The sequence below is a fragment of the Pelophylax lessonae genome (genome assembly GCF_965119305.1).
Source record: "Pelophylax lessonae genome assembly, chromosome: 1".
In the NCBI taxonomy this organism is placed as follows: domain Eukaryota; kingdom Metazoa; phylum Chordata; class Amphibia; order Anura; family Ranidae; genus Pelophylax; species Pelophylax lessonae.
The window spans coordinates 69685492-69701548 of NC_138768.1; the positions used below are offsets into that span (position 1 = coordinate 69685492).

Below are 16057 nucleotides of genomic sequence, written 5' to 3' on the forward strand. Positions count from 1 at the left end.
TTTTAATGCCTGCACGACAGATTCTGTTCGGCCGAAAATGCGCTGTCGGAAGCATCATACTAACAAGCCTACAATCGGCCGATCAGTCGTCGGCCGAATATTTACGGCCAACAATCGGTACGTGTGTACGGGGCTTTAGTCTTATGCCACGGGCGCTCAAAAGCGGGGCTACCTTTTATGAGACTTCTGGTGTCGTCTGTTTGCCAGGGCTGTAGCGGTCGGGGCCTGATTCTGCGTGTAGTGAGGGGAGCGAGCTTGTCTTGGGAGGGTGACAGTGAGCTGTTATAGAAGGAATTGGCTAGGTTGGGGCATGACAGGGGTGATATTTTGTCATAGAGATGGTCAGTAGCAGAGTAGAGAAGGGTTGAGGTGGCGAAGGCTTCTACGGGTTAACTATTAGGCATGAGGGAGAGGAGGTAAAAGATAGGTAGAGAGTGAAACCAACAAAGTGGTGATCAGAGAGTGGGAGAGGATTGTTAGAGAGGTTGCACAAAGTACATAGATAGGAGAAGACCAGGTAAACGGTGTTGCCATTGGAGTGTGTATGAGCCTGAATCCATTGCTTCAGGTCAAGAGATGAGGTTAGACTGAGAAGTTTAGAAGCAGTAGTAGTATTAGCATTAACAGGGATGTTGAAGTCTCCGAGAATGATTGTGGGGATTTCAGAAGAGAGAAAGAAGAAAGAAGGGTAGCCGGGCAGAGAAGTCATCAAGGAAGGTTGATACCGGTCCAGGGGTCGGTACATGACAGCAATTCTTAGAGAAACAGGAGAAAATGGACAAATACAATGTGCCTCAAAAAAGGGAAGTGCCAGAGAGGGAGGTGGGTGAAGTACCTGATAGGTGCTGCATGGGGCTAGAAGGATTCCAACTCAGGACAGGTTTCCTTTAGGCCTCATGCACACTGCATCTAAAAAGGACCATTTAACAGGTGTTTTTTTTTGTCTGCCTCTATACGCACCTCTATGTTAGCCTATGCCTCCATTTACAGGCCTTTAGAGGCAGGAGCGTTTACAGGCAGAGACCTGATCACATTCAGGAGAGGAGTGCTTGGGCACAAAAAACACCCGACGTGCCCAAATGCTAGGTGCGCTTAGTGCTTAAGCATTCATTCATTTTATTGGCCAGAATAAAATAAATCCACCATCTCCCACATTTTCCTTGTCTACCATTACCAATTGCCAAGCCCTGGAAAAAGTCGCGTCAGAAGGGTTTTCCAATAGAGAAAAGTGATGGCAAGATCATTGCACCTCACACTGAGCAGCTCACCAGTGTGAATAGAGATGCACCTCTTCAGGACACTCCTGATGTGCCAGTTTTCTGATACTCAAATGTGAGTGTTTTTATACTTTGTTATTTAATGCTACAGATTTTACTCAAGAGGCGCCTCTGTTTTGTCTTTTGCTGCATCTGACTTGCTGCAACATTTAATGCACCGAGAAGCTCACAATGTGCAGTGAAAAAGTAATTTCAGTAGAGAAGAGAAACCTGTACAACTTTGCAAGACTGAAGGGAAAGCTTAATAACTGCACTGCATAATAACATATAAAGACAGGAAATATACTGAAGGCACCAGCACATGATACGTACCTGTTGAGGAAAGCTCTCTGTTCCTGGATGGCGTTATCATCCACCTCTTTAGGGAGGGAACCCATCTTGCACAGAGCTGGGCCATGCTGACTAGACCAGCACCAAATCTAAAGCCACACGAGAATGAGAATTATACTTTAAATAAAATCCACTTTTACAGAAAATACACCTATGGAAAAAAAACGTGTCACCACCTGCTATGCTGCAAAGCAAACACAGGCACGGATCTGAATTAGAAGTATTTTCAGAAATACTGCCTGCTGCAGCATTAGAGTGGAGGTTCATCTCTTTCACAAAAAGAGTGAAAAGGTGAACCTACACAATCCACCCTACCCCCACCGGGTCCACACTGCACTTACCTCTCTGGGTGATGAGCGGTCAGTGGCCATGCAGCCAGTGCAGCGGTCCAGGGATTGGAAAGCCCCACTCTTCTTTCCCATCTTGTCTTAGATTTCTGGGATGGATCAGAGTGATTTTGAATGGTCAGGTGTTGGAAACTTTAACCAATCAGAATCGCTGTGATCTGTCCTGGAAGCCCTAAGACAAGATGGAGACGAAGAGAGGGGCTTTAAAATCCCCGGAGCCCTGCACCGGCTGCATGGCCACTGACAGCTCATTATCCATGATGGAAACTGCAACGGGGACCCCGGGGGTGGGGGTGGGCTAGATCGGGAAGTGTAGGGTGTTCACTTTTTTATTTTCTGTGAAAAGGTGAACTTGCACTTTAAGCAAAGATATCAGGCTGACAACCCTATTGATAAATTGACACATCCTAGAGTGTGTTGGCTACAGGGTCTTCGGGGGCACACTGCCTACATCAGTGTGTTTCACTCGCATGTAAAAAACTCTTAGAAGATTTTAGTTTAGATTGTAGCATAGCAGGTGGTGACAGGGTCTCTCAGCATGACATTTTGAAAATAAGTGCTATTAATATTTTTTTTAAAGTGGCTGTAAAGGCTTAAAGGTTTTTTTTTACCTTAAAACATTTTTTGTATTAAAGTGGTTCTAAAGCCTCAAGGTGTTTCACCTTTTAATGCATTAAAGTGAAAAACCTTCTGTGCTGCCGCTCCCCCTAGGCCCCCCTTTTTCTTACCTGAGCCCGATCTGATCCAGCGATGTGCATGAGTGCAGAGGCTTAAGGCGCCATCTCTCTCCTCATTGGACAAATTGCTAGTAGCAGGAGCGATTGGCTCCCGCTGCCCCAATCAATCAATTCCTGTGACACGGGGGGGGGGGGGGGCGAGTCTCGTTTTCCGGGTCAATGGACAAAGCAGCGGGACTCTGGAGCGAGCCAACACAAGGGCTCCCAGGAAAAGCGGCTTTCTGTGGGGGGCACCCGATAAGGAGGAGAGGCCTGGAGCGCTGGCATGGGACCCCAGAAGAAGAGGATCAGGGCTGCTCTGTGCAAAATGATTGCACAGAGCAGGTAAGCAGAGAACTGGGGGCAGGGCTGAGGCACAATGTGTGTGTCAATAGATGCACACAGCCCAGCTCAGGATGGAGCCCACATGCCTGCCCCATAGCAATCTACTTGCTAGGGGGCAGAAAAGAGAAGAGAAGGAGCAGACAGAGCCAGAGGGGAACTTCAGAGGAGGAGGTTTGGGGCCACTGTGCAAAACTACTGCATTGATCAGGTAAGTATAACATGTTTGTTAATAAAAAAATAAATGAAAAAAACTTGACAGCCAATCACCTAAATCTACAGGTGCTGTTTTGTAAACTCCCACACAACTTCCCCATTTGGAGCCTTTAGAAGACTGCAAGTTTTGGTTCACCCTCAGATCACCATCATCTACGGTTTACCAATATAATGAATAAAGTGCGGCAACCCACAGAAGGGACTCCATTTTAAATTTAAATAAAATAAACGTTAGCATTTTGGGAAAAGTTTTCCGAAATATAATTTTATTCAAAAAAATTAACATATGCTGCTTCACATTTTGATTACTGCATAAATACATAAATGCAACCCCGTCATTTGTTAATAAAATCAGCACCCCCTGTGCTATAAGTTAACTCCTCTGTCCTTAAGGTAAAGGCGAGTGCGTCACGCCATTGATTATAGGTCGGTGGGGAGGGTGAGAGCCATTTCTGCAAGATAAATATAAGAATCTTGTCCACATTAAATGCATTTAAGCAGGAAGCACCTCCTCAGGAATTATTTCCAGTAGGGCAACTTTTGGATCAAATGACACCCGCGTAGAACAAAGGGAATTAAGAATCGAAAAGACAGACTCTTCATATCCATGGAGTTTGGGGCAACCCCAAAACATATGGAGGAGAGAACCTGAGGCCGCAGAACATCTGGGGCACTGCAGAGAGTGAAGCTTCAGTGGGGTATAATGTATTCTATGGATAATGAATAGCTAAATCAGGCGTTGCGAAGGGGATAAAGAGACCCTTGTTAAATCTTCCAATGCTTTGGTCCACTCCTCATCATCCAAAGATTCAGTACCCTGTTGCCATGATCGGACACTACCTGTGTTCGAGCACCTACAGCTATTTGAATAGACTTTCCAGGCTCTTTACTGGTGCCTAAAGCAGCCTATACATGGAAAATTACTCAATTCCTTCTATATCAGCTATTGTATTCTGGCAGCCGGCATCTGCAGCAGTCAAATGATAAGCTGTAGTCTCTGCTTGGTCGACAACATTCCCAGCTAGCTCCTATGATTATTTCTTTCACAAAAAAGTTTTGAGTTTTACAGAGATAATTGCGGTGATAAAGTGCCACTAAAATGTTGTACAAGTTGCGTGGTGGCAAGATGTAGTACAAACCGATATAAGTACAGCATAAAATATACATAATCAAGAGAAAATTGTAGAGAACTGCCATCAGCCAGCTGCATATTCCCGGCAGGGCTCCTCACAAGATTGAGGAAAGACGGATTAAAAGAGAAAGGTACCAAATACTGCGCATTAAAAGTCAAATCATAAAGGATAGGGTCATAAATTACCACGTAGTAAAGGAGATTTATTGGAGCAGGACACTAAATGCCTGTCCCTGAGGCAGGTTGTATGGAGTCCTGGTGGAGTGGCTCCTATGATTTTGCTTATTGTTGATTGTGTAACACAGCCTTTCTCAACCTTTTCAACAAAGAGGAACCCTTAAAATAACTTCCCAATCTTAGGGAACCCCTGCTGAACTTTACTATTTTTACAACTCATGATACATTGGCGTGATGGTCAGTGGGAGGAATGCTCCTTACATTTGTGGTCATCGGGAAGAATTCGTCCCTTACAGATAGCTAAAAAGCTCAATAGTGTCAGTGGAAACGTATCCAAGAGGCAGAAATTGCTCTTTAACCTCCCTGGCGGTATCCCCGAGCGTGACTCGGGTGGATTTTTTAGGTTAGGATCGGTATCCCCGAGTCACACTCGGGGAAGATGTGCAGAGCGCGCAGCACTGTCTCTTACCTTCTCCTGGCGATCCAGCGATGATCTCCCATTGCTGTGATCGCCAGCCGAGATCCCTGCTGCTTGTCCGTCGGTGTGATGACTTCCTAGTTCCGTTCCCTGCAGCAGCAATGCTGCATGGGAGCGGAACTGGGAGGGAAATTCAAACGTTGCACAAAACACAAACACATTTTATATATATATATATATATATATATATATATATATATATATATATATATATATATATATATATATATATATACACACACACACACACACACACATATACATATATACACACATATACATATACACACATACACATATACACACATACATACACACACACACACACACACACACACACACATATAACGCATGAATTATAATTTAATCAATAATATAATTTTATTATATAATAAAATTATATTATTGATTAGATTATAATTCATGTGTTTGTGTTTCAAATTTATCACATCTGGGATGTCTACTAGAGTCTTGTTTTGGTCAGGTTTAAGTCAGTAATTACTAAGAATTGTAGGCCTATAATACATAACGCCAAATTTCCATGCAAAAAATTGTACCGCTTTTGGTACATAATTCCTGACATAATCATACCGCCAGGGAGGTTAATATAAAGAAAATGCTTGCGCTCGGTGCACCCAAATTCAGGGTTTAAATAATAAATAAACCCGATGAAACTGCTGCAACCTGTATATTCCCGACACTCTGGGCAAACTAGCAAATCCTCAAAGCAATAGTGTGCTGTCCATTTAAATTAGATTCTACGTTGTAATCAATACATAAATAAACAAAAGCAATGTGCAAATAAAGTATGTGCAAAACAAACGAAAATATGAACCTTGAATGTCTCCTTTACAAATTATAAAGTGCAAACAAGGACAATGTGCAGATGAACAGTAATATGGACCTTAAATGTCAACTATACAGGATTCTAAGCAACGATTTGAAAGCAATATATTAACACATCAAGTACTAGTCAATTTATGTGAGAAGCGCTCGCTGTGCAGTATAAATCTCGAATAACTGAAGTGCTCAAAAGGTGCACCTTTAAGGAAGATGGCCGCTTACCAAATGGTGTGGACCCCAAATTACAGAGATAAGGAAGGCATGTTATGCATCCTGCAGAAAAACAAGAGAAGGGCGCACCGACCTAGTGCAACACCATAAAATATTTATTGGAAAATTGTTAAAACCACGTCATACATTATACTCACAAGAGTATGCTATGTAAAAGCATAAAACCAAAAAAGAGCTCCTTCGGCTGTCCATAGACCGCAGGACCATAATCCTTAGTAATGACAAGCGAACTTGAAGGTGTCCATATAGATAGGGCTAACGCATTTTGAGGGAGAACCCTCTTCCTCTGGAAACTCTTTTGGGTTTATGCTTTTACATAGCATACTCTTTGAGTATAATGTATGACGTAGTTTTAACAATTTTCTAATAAATATTTTATGGTATTGCACTAGGTCCATGCGCCCTTCTCTTCTTTTTTGCTTTCAGTTTGTGTGGATACCCATCATCCTGAGAGGGCAGCAAGACTTCAGATGCCAACGATATAGCCATTGCCTCTTTGGCTTTTACACAACATTTGAGCGCAGGAGACATTTACTTGTCTTTTGTTATCCATCCAACAATAGGACACCCATATCAGAGCTGAATCTTGGAAAATTACTCCATATAGGATCAGCTCTTATACCATCCTTCGGTTGCTCACCAATGAGTCATATGTAGAAAGCAAGCAGGGAGAACCTATTGCATAATACAGCAGGGAAAAGTTTATTATACTATTATATCCACTTATATTTAGGCAGTGAATAACAGGCTCCACATTAAAACATGCTGTCCACGGTATCTCACACCCAGTCAGCACGCTGTGATGTCACACACACTCTCCTTTCGACGCGTTTCTCCAAGTCTGGCTTCATCATTCAAGGCTCATATTGTCGTTTGTTTTGCACATTGCTTTTGTTTACACTTATAGATTGATTACAATGCAAGATCTAATTAAGAGCCGGTTCACATAGGCGCGACCTGACTTTGCCGGGCGACCTCGGAGCGGCATGCACGGACTTCATATCATTGAAGTCAATGCAGGTCGCTCCAGGTCGCCCCAAAGTAGCTCAGGACCCTTTTTCTAAGTCGGAGCGACTTGTGTCGCTCCTATTAGAACGGGTCCTGTGCTAATCTATGGCAGGCGACCCACGGCGACTTGTCAGGCGACCAGGTCACCCCAGTGTGAACCGGCTCTCAAAGGGACAGCATACTATTGTTTTGAGAAATTACTCCTTGCTTAAGGAACCCCTGGAGGACCCCTAGCGTTCCAAAGAACCCTGGTTGAGAAACCCTGGTGAAACGCATATATGTGATGGCAAGAAAGGTGGGATTTAGCACCCAGCTGACACATATAAGCATTCACAACACAGAAGGTTGTGTTCTGAGAGTGCACTCACAATCTAGTCTATAACACTTGCGAAAAACGTGTGAAAACAGGTAGAAATTTGTAGATTGGTCATGGACATGAAAAAAAAAAAAAAAAGAAGAAAAAACAGAAAATGGTACGGCACTCGCAAAATGTTCAGCCAAAAAAGCTAGATAGATATGAACTGTTTTATAGACATTCACATGGTGCCACATTTAGAAATAGAAAGCAACTGCATTCATATATTTTCACCACTGCGTTTTAAGTTACCGGTAGTCATGGTCTTATTAGTGGCCATTTACATGCCCAACTGAACCTAAAAAGAGAAGAAGATTTTGCCTCTTTAAAATCGATAATTACTTACAGGTACTCCCTTTCCTTGGAATTTAGAAACACTTTCCTCCTGCAGAGATATGGGCACCACAAAGTAAGGGGGCAACCTGCAGGAACAGAAGATAGAAGAGTTACATCAGAAAAGCAGGCTATACATAAAGCAGGGCTCAGTTCCTACATGACAGATCCAGTACCTCTTCGACACTCTGTATGCCTCGTTGACAGACACCACTTTGTAACCCAGGTTTACTTTGGTGCGTTCCAGTTCTAGCTTCCAATCCTTCAGTGTGTCAAACATCACAGTGTCATCCTTGGTGGTTGCCGCTAATAAAAAACAGAAAAACATCATAAAAGAAAAAGACTACAACTGCTGCTTCCAAAACCATACACCCACTACTAACAGCAATAGTAGGAAGAAAAAAAAAAAAAATAATAATGAAAACTATCTCTAGTACCGATAACCGTATTAATTTTAGTACACATAATATCGATACATCAATACAAAAACGATGCTGCTAGCAATAATCCTAAACACTCAACACGATTAGTGCATTGTGAAATATGAATAAGTATTACAGGAGATCATAAGAGCCAGGTCATTCTATTTTCTAGCATGTTTTTTGGCACCAATACCTTGGCCCTATGAAATTAGGGAGGCACAGAATTTATTGCATGACATTTTCAAAGCTGTTGGGTTTCGCTGCTAGAATAGCCAGGTATTTATCTCTGTGATAATATAGTATTGGGATGAACTATGGGCGCAGAGAGAGCGCACACAGGACCTGACTTTATTGAATAGGGTTCAATATACAATAGGGCGGAAGCGACAAATATAAAAAGCAAAAAAGCATGGGTCAATTTCTAACAAATCACAAAAGAGCAATCCAGGGGTGTCACCAATTCCAGCAATGGTTAAATTTGCTGAACATGCGATCTGTCCCTGTGTCACTCAGTCACCTCCCCCCACACACGTCAGTAAGCACCAGGCATACATTAACCCCTCCCTCTCCAATAAAATGAACCCCTTCTCTGCCAGTGTCATTTTTACAGTAACAGTGCATATGTATAGCACTGATTACTGTAGTAATGTCACTGGTATCCCCAAAAGTGTCAAAAATGTCAGTCAAGGGTCCGATCTGTCCGCCGCAATGTCGCAGTACCGCAAAAAAAAATTTGCAGATCGCCGCCGCTACGCGTTAAAAAAAAACAAAAACACCAAAAATTACAGAAATCTTTCCCTTAGTTAGTAAACGCAATAACTTTTGCGCAAACCAATCAAAATATGCTTATTGTGATTTTTTTTTTACCAAACATAGGTAGCAGAAAACAAATTGGCCAAAAATTTAAAAAAATTTTGATTTTTAAATTTTTTGGGAGGAATTTCATATAAAAAATGTGAAAAATATTGTTATTTTTTCAAAATTTATGCTCTTTTTTTGTTTATAGCGCAAAAAGTAAAAATCGCACAGGTGATCAAATACCACTAAAAGAAAGCTCTGTTTGTGGGAAAAAAAGGACGTAAATTTCGTTTGGGTACAGTGTCGCACGACCACGCAATTGTCAGTTAAAGTCGCACAGCGCGGAATCGCAAAAAGTGGCCTGGACGTAAGACAGCAAAATCCTCCGGTGGTAAAGTGGTTAAAATAAGCAGCTATATATTTACCTATCCCACTGCCCATATTTTCACTATTTTTAAAAGCTAAAGGCTCAGCATATATGACCCACTCATGGGATCATTGATCATCTGCAGCACTGTGGTTGCATCTGCGGACTGCTGCTTCACCAAAGGACACAGTAGTTATGTGGCAGCTGACAGATGGTACCACAGTATAAAGCAGGGGGACCAGATATCCGAAAAAAATCACAGGCTAAATGCTGTTAAGATGACAGAGATCCAAGGAAAAGAAGGGGAGACAGGTAGTATAATTCCTCTTCTTTTAAATGAATAGCCCCCTTCACACAGTGGACTTTACATTTGAAAAATGTTCTTTATGAGGATTTGTGATGAAGGGGACAACTTGCTTCAAGATTTGCCATTTTGAAGAGATGATGCTGTTCTATACATATGCTATGCTTTGAATTAGCAACTCACAACAGAGGGCATGCATTCTTAACACCCCAAGCAGGGGCCACTTACCTATGTAACACGGGGCAGCTTGGGTGTATGAGAATAAGAAGAGACGTTTCAGAAGCTTTGGACTTAGCGAGTGATGAATGATTCCACTGACAATCTAAGAAAGAAAGAAAAAACACAGCTTATATATTAGAATACCAGTACCTATGCGAAGATAACACTTATGTGGACATAAAACACTCAATAAAGAGCAAATCCCACCAAAACAAATTTCTCTTTGAGCAGTGCAGGGCTTGATATGCTGCCAGGTCATTCTGTCTGACCCAGTGTTAATTTCGTCGACTAAATTAACACAATTTTAGTCGACTAAAATACGACTAAAACTAAAATGCCATTTTAGTCAAAAGACTATAACTAAAACTAAATCAAAACTTGCTGCCAAAATTAACACTGGTGCATGCTGAAAGCTTAATACCATAAATAATAACATATTAGATTTTTCACTCCAGGACCAGCAGTAGTATATAATGAGTTTGGAAATTGTAGAGAAATGCTTAAATAATGCATTACAAATTACAATTTAACAACACCCATTTGATTATAGATGACTAAAATGAGTTTTAGTCGACTAAAATGTACTGGAGTTTTAGTCGACTAAAATGTACTGGAGTTTTAGTCGACTAAAATGTACTGGAGTTTTAGTCGACTAAATACGACTAAAACTAAAACACTTGCAGAAGACTAAAATGGGACTAAAACTAAAATGCCATTTTAGTCCTAAGACTAAGACTAAATTGAAATTTGCTGCCAAAATTAACACTGGTCTGACCAGGATCCCAGCTGGGTGATTTTCTCTCACTAGATCTGTCACCGCTATACCAGAGCTGGACCTTTCAACTGAGCGGTTGTCTCCAACCCAAGGTCACAAACACACAGGGAGTTACAGCCTGTTCAGATTTATGCCTTGCGGGAAATGTGCATTCCTGCAAACGCAAGTACCATGGTGCAGTATCGTTTGAATGGCACCCCAATTCACTACATCAACACACCTGCATTTCAATGTTTCGTAATGCACTATTCCCACTACATTAGCAAAGTAGTGCCAGTTCAAGTTTTAGGTCCGTTTTGTTGTCTTGGCAGTACATTCAAATGAACATGTGACATAACACGCATACAATATTGCACCACCAATGCCTGAATAGACCTGATTAGACCCTTAATTTAGAAGTGTCATCAGCCCATGGTGGCTTCTAGGCCATGGTTTTTAAACACTCTAGCACAGCCTTTTTTAACCAGGGTGACCAGGCACCCTGGGGGGCCCTTGGTAAAATGCCTAAAAATTGCATATAAGCCAGCAGGTGGATCAAGCCTTCCTTTTAGTTACACAAAGCCACAGGTTTTCATTGTGCGCCATTACGACCTTCTAGCCACCAGCATCCTAGCAACCAATAGCATCATCAGTTGATAAGGAGAATGTCTGTCATCTGCACAGCATGCTTATTTAGTTTGGCCCTGCCCCCTCTGTCAGCATTGGGGGTCACATTAGCAGAGAAAAAAAAGGAAGATAAACACTGGAATACTAGTCAGTACCAGTGTGCAAAAGTGTATTTGATTTGGAAGAATAAAATCACCTCTAATGTCGGGTGTCCTACGTGTGTGGATGTTGATGCGTTATGTAAAACTATTAGAATAGCTTTTTACATATTAGAATGAGTTGCCACAAGGCTGACCATAATTTTGAGGGGTGCCTTGAGATTGTCAATTATAAAGGGTGTCTTGAATGAAATAAAGGTTAAGAAACACTGCTCTAGCAGACAGGATGCTCTCTGATAAGAGCAAAGTGAATACATGCTGAAACTAGTATAATCTAGAAATTGCATGCAACACTAAACACAGGGCATTAGCAAGCCAAGAATCATGGGCCTTCCAGCTTAAATACACTATTTCAGACCCAGAGATTAGGGCAAGGTTTCTCAACAAGAGTTTCAATGCATGAAAAAAACGCATAAGTGTGAATTGAGCAATAGGGACTTTTACCTCCACATCCGTACAATACACTGCCTGCCTCGAATGCCCAAGTGGCCCTATAGTCTACCCCGACAGACATGGTCATATTATCCCTCGCCTTTCGATATCTCGGAAAGGTATCTCACTTTTCTATAATTTACTTCAACAGAAATCTGATTTTGTAAAACTCGATAACCTCAACCGTTGGGAAACAAACCTAGATCGCACGTATACCGATTCCCAATGGATTAAGGCATGTAGGGCATCCTACAAGGCAAGACGTTGCTTCAAACTATGAAACTCTCCCAAAAACGTATCCTAAGATGGTACTTCACACCGGATCAAATTCCTCTGATCGCTGTTGGAGAGACTGTGGCCAAAGAGGGCACAAACTCCATATATTTTGGTGCCGTCCTAAAAGGACACACTTTTGGCGTGATACATTTACTCTTATCTCAACAATTTCCCCAGGTATGGCATGGTTGAAACTAGATATAGATTCCTTACCACAACATCCAACTTTGCATATACTCCTAAATACAAGGCTTACCATTACTAGGCACTGGAGATCTCCCACACCTCCTACTTTACTAGAAACAACCGATTTAACTCACATGCACTACTCTTATGAGAAATTAATGGCTGCTAGCAAGGAGAATCTACAACGAACAACTAAGTTGTGGCAACTGTGGCAATCGTGGCGGTCAGGCAAGACATAAGCTTTTCACACCTTCGAGCTTGTTTGTTTAGGGACACCAGTTTTTTCCAAACTTGTTTCCTATGTGGTTTTGTGGTTTCTTTCCTATTAAGACTCAAGATCGATTACTTGTCAGTACTCATTATTGGTAGTAATATTTGTTACATAGTTAGGTTGAAAAAAGACACTAGTTCATCTAGGTCAACCAATAAAAAACAAACCGTAAAGAAAACACAACCATACAATTTCATATACACAATCCTATACCCGCAGTTGGTCCAGAAGAAGGTGAAAAACCCCAGCAAAGCTTGATCCAATTTACTACAGCAGGGGAAAAAATTCCTTCCTGATCCCCCCGAGAGGCAATCGGATAATCCCTGGATCAACTTTACCTATAAATATTAGTACCCAGACCTTTTTTTAAAGAAATCTACTGAGCTGGCCAGAACCACCTCTGGAGGGAGTCTATTCCACATTTTCACAGCTCTTACTGTGAAGAAACCTTTCAGTTTTTGGAGACAAAATCTCTTTTCCTCTAGACGTAAAGATTGCCCCCTTGTCCTCTGCGATGACCATAAATTGAATAACTCAACACCAAGTTCACTATATGGACCCCATATGTATTTATACATGTTGATCATATCCCCCCTTACTCTCCTCTTCTCAAGAGAGAATAAATTCAGTTCCTCCAATCTTTCCTCATAGCTGAGCTCCTCCATGCCTCTTATCAGTTTAGTTGCCCTTCTCTGCACTTTCTCCAGTTCCCCGATATCCATTTAAAAACTGGTGTCCAAAACTGAAGTGCATATTCCAGATGAGGGGTTACTAATGATTTGTACAGGGAAAAAATTATCTCTCTCTCTTTTTTTTTGTCCATGCCTCTGTTAATACAAGAAAGGACTTTGCTTGCTTTGGAAACCGCAGCTTGGCATTGCATACTATTATTAAGCTTATGATCTACCAGAACACCCAGATCCTTCTCCGCTTTGGATTCCCCCAGTTCTACTCCCCCTCTTATGTATGATGCATGCATATTCTTAGCCCCCAAGTGCATAACTTTACATTTATTAACATTAAACCTAATTTGCCACATAGTTGCCCAATGAAACAATATTTGTTACAGCACCATATCTGTGTATTTGTACTTGCAAAGCATGGGAGTATAAAGTTTTGCTCATGTCTATTGTAATCTTTAAAATCAATAAAAATGATTGAAAATGAAAAAATTCTGACTTGATTTGGGCTTGTAATATTGCACAGCATATAACCCAGGAGAGATACTGTACAATGCAAGGTTGCAAAGAAGGTGAAGTAAGAAAAAAAAGAAGGTGGATTATGTCTGCTCACTGAATTCTGGCCAAATTGTGAATTCTTTAAAGCGGATCTCTGGTCTGACATTCAAAATACCTTTTGTGTGTGGCTTAACTAGTGTCACCATGTACAATAGAGGACCCTAATTCCAGGACTGGAGTGGATTGGTGAAGAGTGCCAGCTCTTCGGGAAATGAGTAAGACATGCATTTCTCTACTTTACAGAGGGGAGGGCACACAAAAGTTATTTTTAATGCTCTCCAGAGCTCAGTGCGTCCAACATTGCCACTGCACACCTCAGACAAAGCCCAGTCCACAAACTCCCATAGTGGTATGGAGTCTCCTTCCCCCATCACAAAAAGAAATAAAAAATACCCGCACAAGGTCAAGTCCTCTGAGACATCCTCGATTAAAAGGTAATAACGTTTTTAAAATGAACGAGATCATTTGTGTCGTTTTGTAAAGCTTTTCTATGTCTACTTTGCTAATCCCCACTCCTTCCAGGTGGGTGGAGAAGATGGGTAAAATACAAGCACCGCTTACATTTTACCCATCTTCTCCACCCACCTGGAAGGAGTAGGGATTAGCAAAGTAGACATAAAAAGCTTTACAAAACGACACAAATGAACTAGGAAAAAACAGCATAAAATTATTCACAATACCAAAAATAACAGATGGTACTATTTAAAACTATACATAGGAATAAATATGGGTAGAACTATTTAAAGCAGGGGTGCTTAGCCTTTTGAAGGGTGAGGGCCATCTAAGTGATTTGGTCGCGGGCCACAATGAACTATAAGTTTTACTGCCCCCCAAACCGCAAATGTAAAAACAAGCTCTTACTGTACTGAGCCCCCTATAAAAGCTGCTTTTCACATAATTGCACCTGTTTTTTTGCATTCAGGAGTTTTGGTGCACCTTCAGAAAGTGCACTAAACCTGCAGGATCCAATACAAGTTTATGGCTCAGTGCAGCTAACCCGCAGGAAAGCCATAGGTGCACTACGTTGCACCTGTAGATCAGTGTGAAAGCAGCCTAATGAACCCTTTTTTATAAATGAGAATATACCCATATTATCACATGCAGTGCATGTGATATTTAATACACTCAGGGCTTTTTTTCAGCGGGAACGCGGGGGAACGCAGTTCCGGCACCTCTAGCACTGAATGTATGCCATGGCAAGGGGTGCTGGAGGGCCTACTGATGCTGGAGGGGATCTATTTTTGTATGGCAATCTATTGTTGCTGGTGGAGGATCTTTTGATACTGTGGGTTAATTGTTGCTGGAAGGGATCTACTGTTTAGGGAGGGGTCTACTGTTGCTGGCTGCTAGAGCGTATTGATGCTGGCTGCTGGGAGATCTTTTGCTGCTGCGGGGTGTCTATTGCTGCTGGGGGGGGGTATATTGCTGCTGGCTGTGGGGGATTAATTTTATTGCTTTTCTTGTTATCATAACCAAATTCCATACATTCCACTACAAAATTATACTTGGTTCTATATTCTCTAAAAGGGGCTGTACTGGATGCTGGGTAGGGGGTGGATCCAAGTGTCGGTGCTCAGAGGTGGGTAGGGGTGGAACCAAGGGTTAGTGCTCGAAGGTGGGTAGGGGGCGGAGACACAAAGTAACTTAGAAAGGGGAGTTCCTGCACATTTTCTCTGAGAAAAAAAAGCCCTGAACACTGACCTTTTCCTCCTCTACCTTCTGCTGGAATTGCTCTCCAGGCTGCTAGAAAGGTCCCAGGTGAAGTGCACTCAGCCTGGGACAGGAGCCGGTGCTACAGAGGAAGCACTGGTTTATGTGGTTCCTGCTTCCTCCTCTGCTGGTGCCAGCTCCATGCACTCTGATGTTCTGGGATGCCGGATCTGGAGTTGTCGACCCATCATCTCAGAGCATGGGCATGTACTTTCCTGGTTTGAGGTGGAGGGCCACATCAGATGGCTCCAAGGGCAACATGTGGCCCACGGCCATAGGGTGAGCACCCCTTATTTAAAAGGACAAGTTCACCTTTTCACGAAAAATAAATAAATAAATGCACAAGGGGGGGGGGGTGGGTCCTTTCATAACAGGTGATGAAAGGTGAACATATCCTTTAATGTGCAAATCAATGTCATCCGATTTTTAAGGCTTGCAGCATTCCAAAAGACTTCTACCTGTAAGTTTCCAATGTGAACCCCCCCCACCCCTCTACACAACGGCAAAACT

At 42.0% G+C, this 16057-nt stretch overlaps 1 protein-coding gene across 1 annotated transcript in view; it reads right to left on the reverse strand.

The window, feature by feature from the left end:
- Positions 1 to 16057, reverse strand: part of MTMR12 (myotubularin related protein 12) — a 139216-nt gene that overhangs the window by 42593 nt on the left and 80566 nt on the right. The window contains exons 6-9 of the mRNA XM_082251843.1: positions 9905 to 9998; positions 7962 to 8091; positions 7799 to 7874; positions 1590 to 1696 (exon numbers count right to left, since the gene is read on the reverse strand). Of these exons, the coding sequence (XP_082107969.1) occupies positions 1590 to 1696; positions 7799 to 7874; positions 7962 to 8091; positions 9905 to 9998 (407 nt within the window). The remainder of the gene's footprint in view (positions 1 to 1589; positions 1697 to 7798; positions 7875 to 7961; positions 8092 to 9904; positions 9999 to 16057) is intronic.